The 426-nt window shown below is 71.6% G+C and overlaps 1 protein-coding gene across 1 annotated transcript; it reads right to left on the bottom strand.

The window, feature by feature from the left end:
- Window positions 1–6: 6 nt before the first annotated feature.
- Window positions 7–420, bottom strand: LOC110594942 (5-hydroxytryptamine receptor 6; the record flags this gene model as incomplete). Its single annotated transcript, XM_021709281.1, has 1 exon — window positions 7–420. A coding segment is annotated over exon 1 (398 nt), but the record flags the coding sequence as incomplete, so codon positions are not given.
- Between the last annotated feature and the right edge of the window lie 6 nt (window positions 421–426).

Here is a 426-nt window from a genome sequence, read left to right as displayed (position 1 = left end):
GCCAGCAAGAGCCTGCGGTAGGTGAAGCAGATGGCACCCGAGGGCAGGAAGAAGGTGAGGCCCGACGCCACGAGCACGAAGGGCAGGCTGGCCAGCAGGCGGCACTGGCTCGGGTCGGGCGGCCGCGCGCGGCCCAGCTCGTGCCAGCCCAGCAGCAGGGGCAGGAAGGAGGCGAGCGCCGCCAGGCTCCAGGCGCCCAGGACCAGCGCCAGGGCGCGCGGGGCGGTCATGCGCAGCTTGTAGCGCAGCGGCGACAGGATGAGCAGGTAGCGGTCCAGGCTGATGAGGCAGAGGTTGAGGATGGAAGCGCTGCAGCACATCACGTCGAAGGCGGTCCAGAGCAGGCAGAGGCCGCGCGCCAGCACCCAGCGCCCGTACAGCGCGTTCAGCATGGCGGGCGGCATCACCACCAGCCCCACCAGCAGG

This window comes from Carlito syrichta, unplaced genomic scaffold, assembly GCF_000164805.1.
Source record: "Carlito syrichta isolate Samal-C Ts95f unplaced genomic scaffold, Tarsius_syrichta-2.0.1 Scaffold170284, whole genome shotgun sequence".
Classification (NCBI taxonomy): Eukaryota; Metazoa; Chordata; class Mammalia; order Primates; family Tarsiidae; genus Carlito; species Carlito syrichta.
The sequence above is the reverse complement of the archived record's forward strand: the minus strand, read 5'-3'. Positions and strand labels throughout refer to the sequence as shown.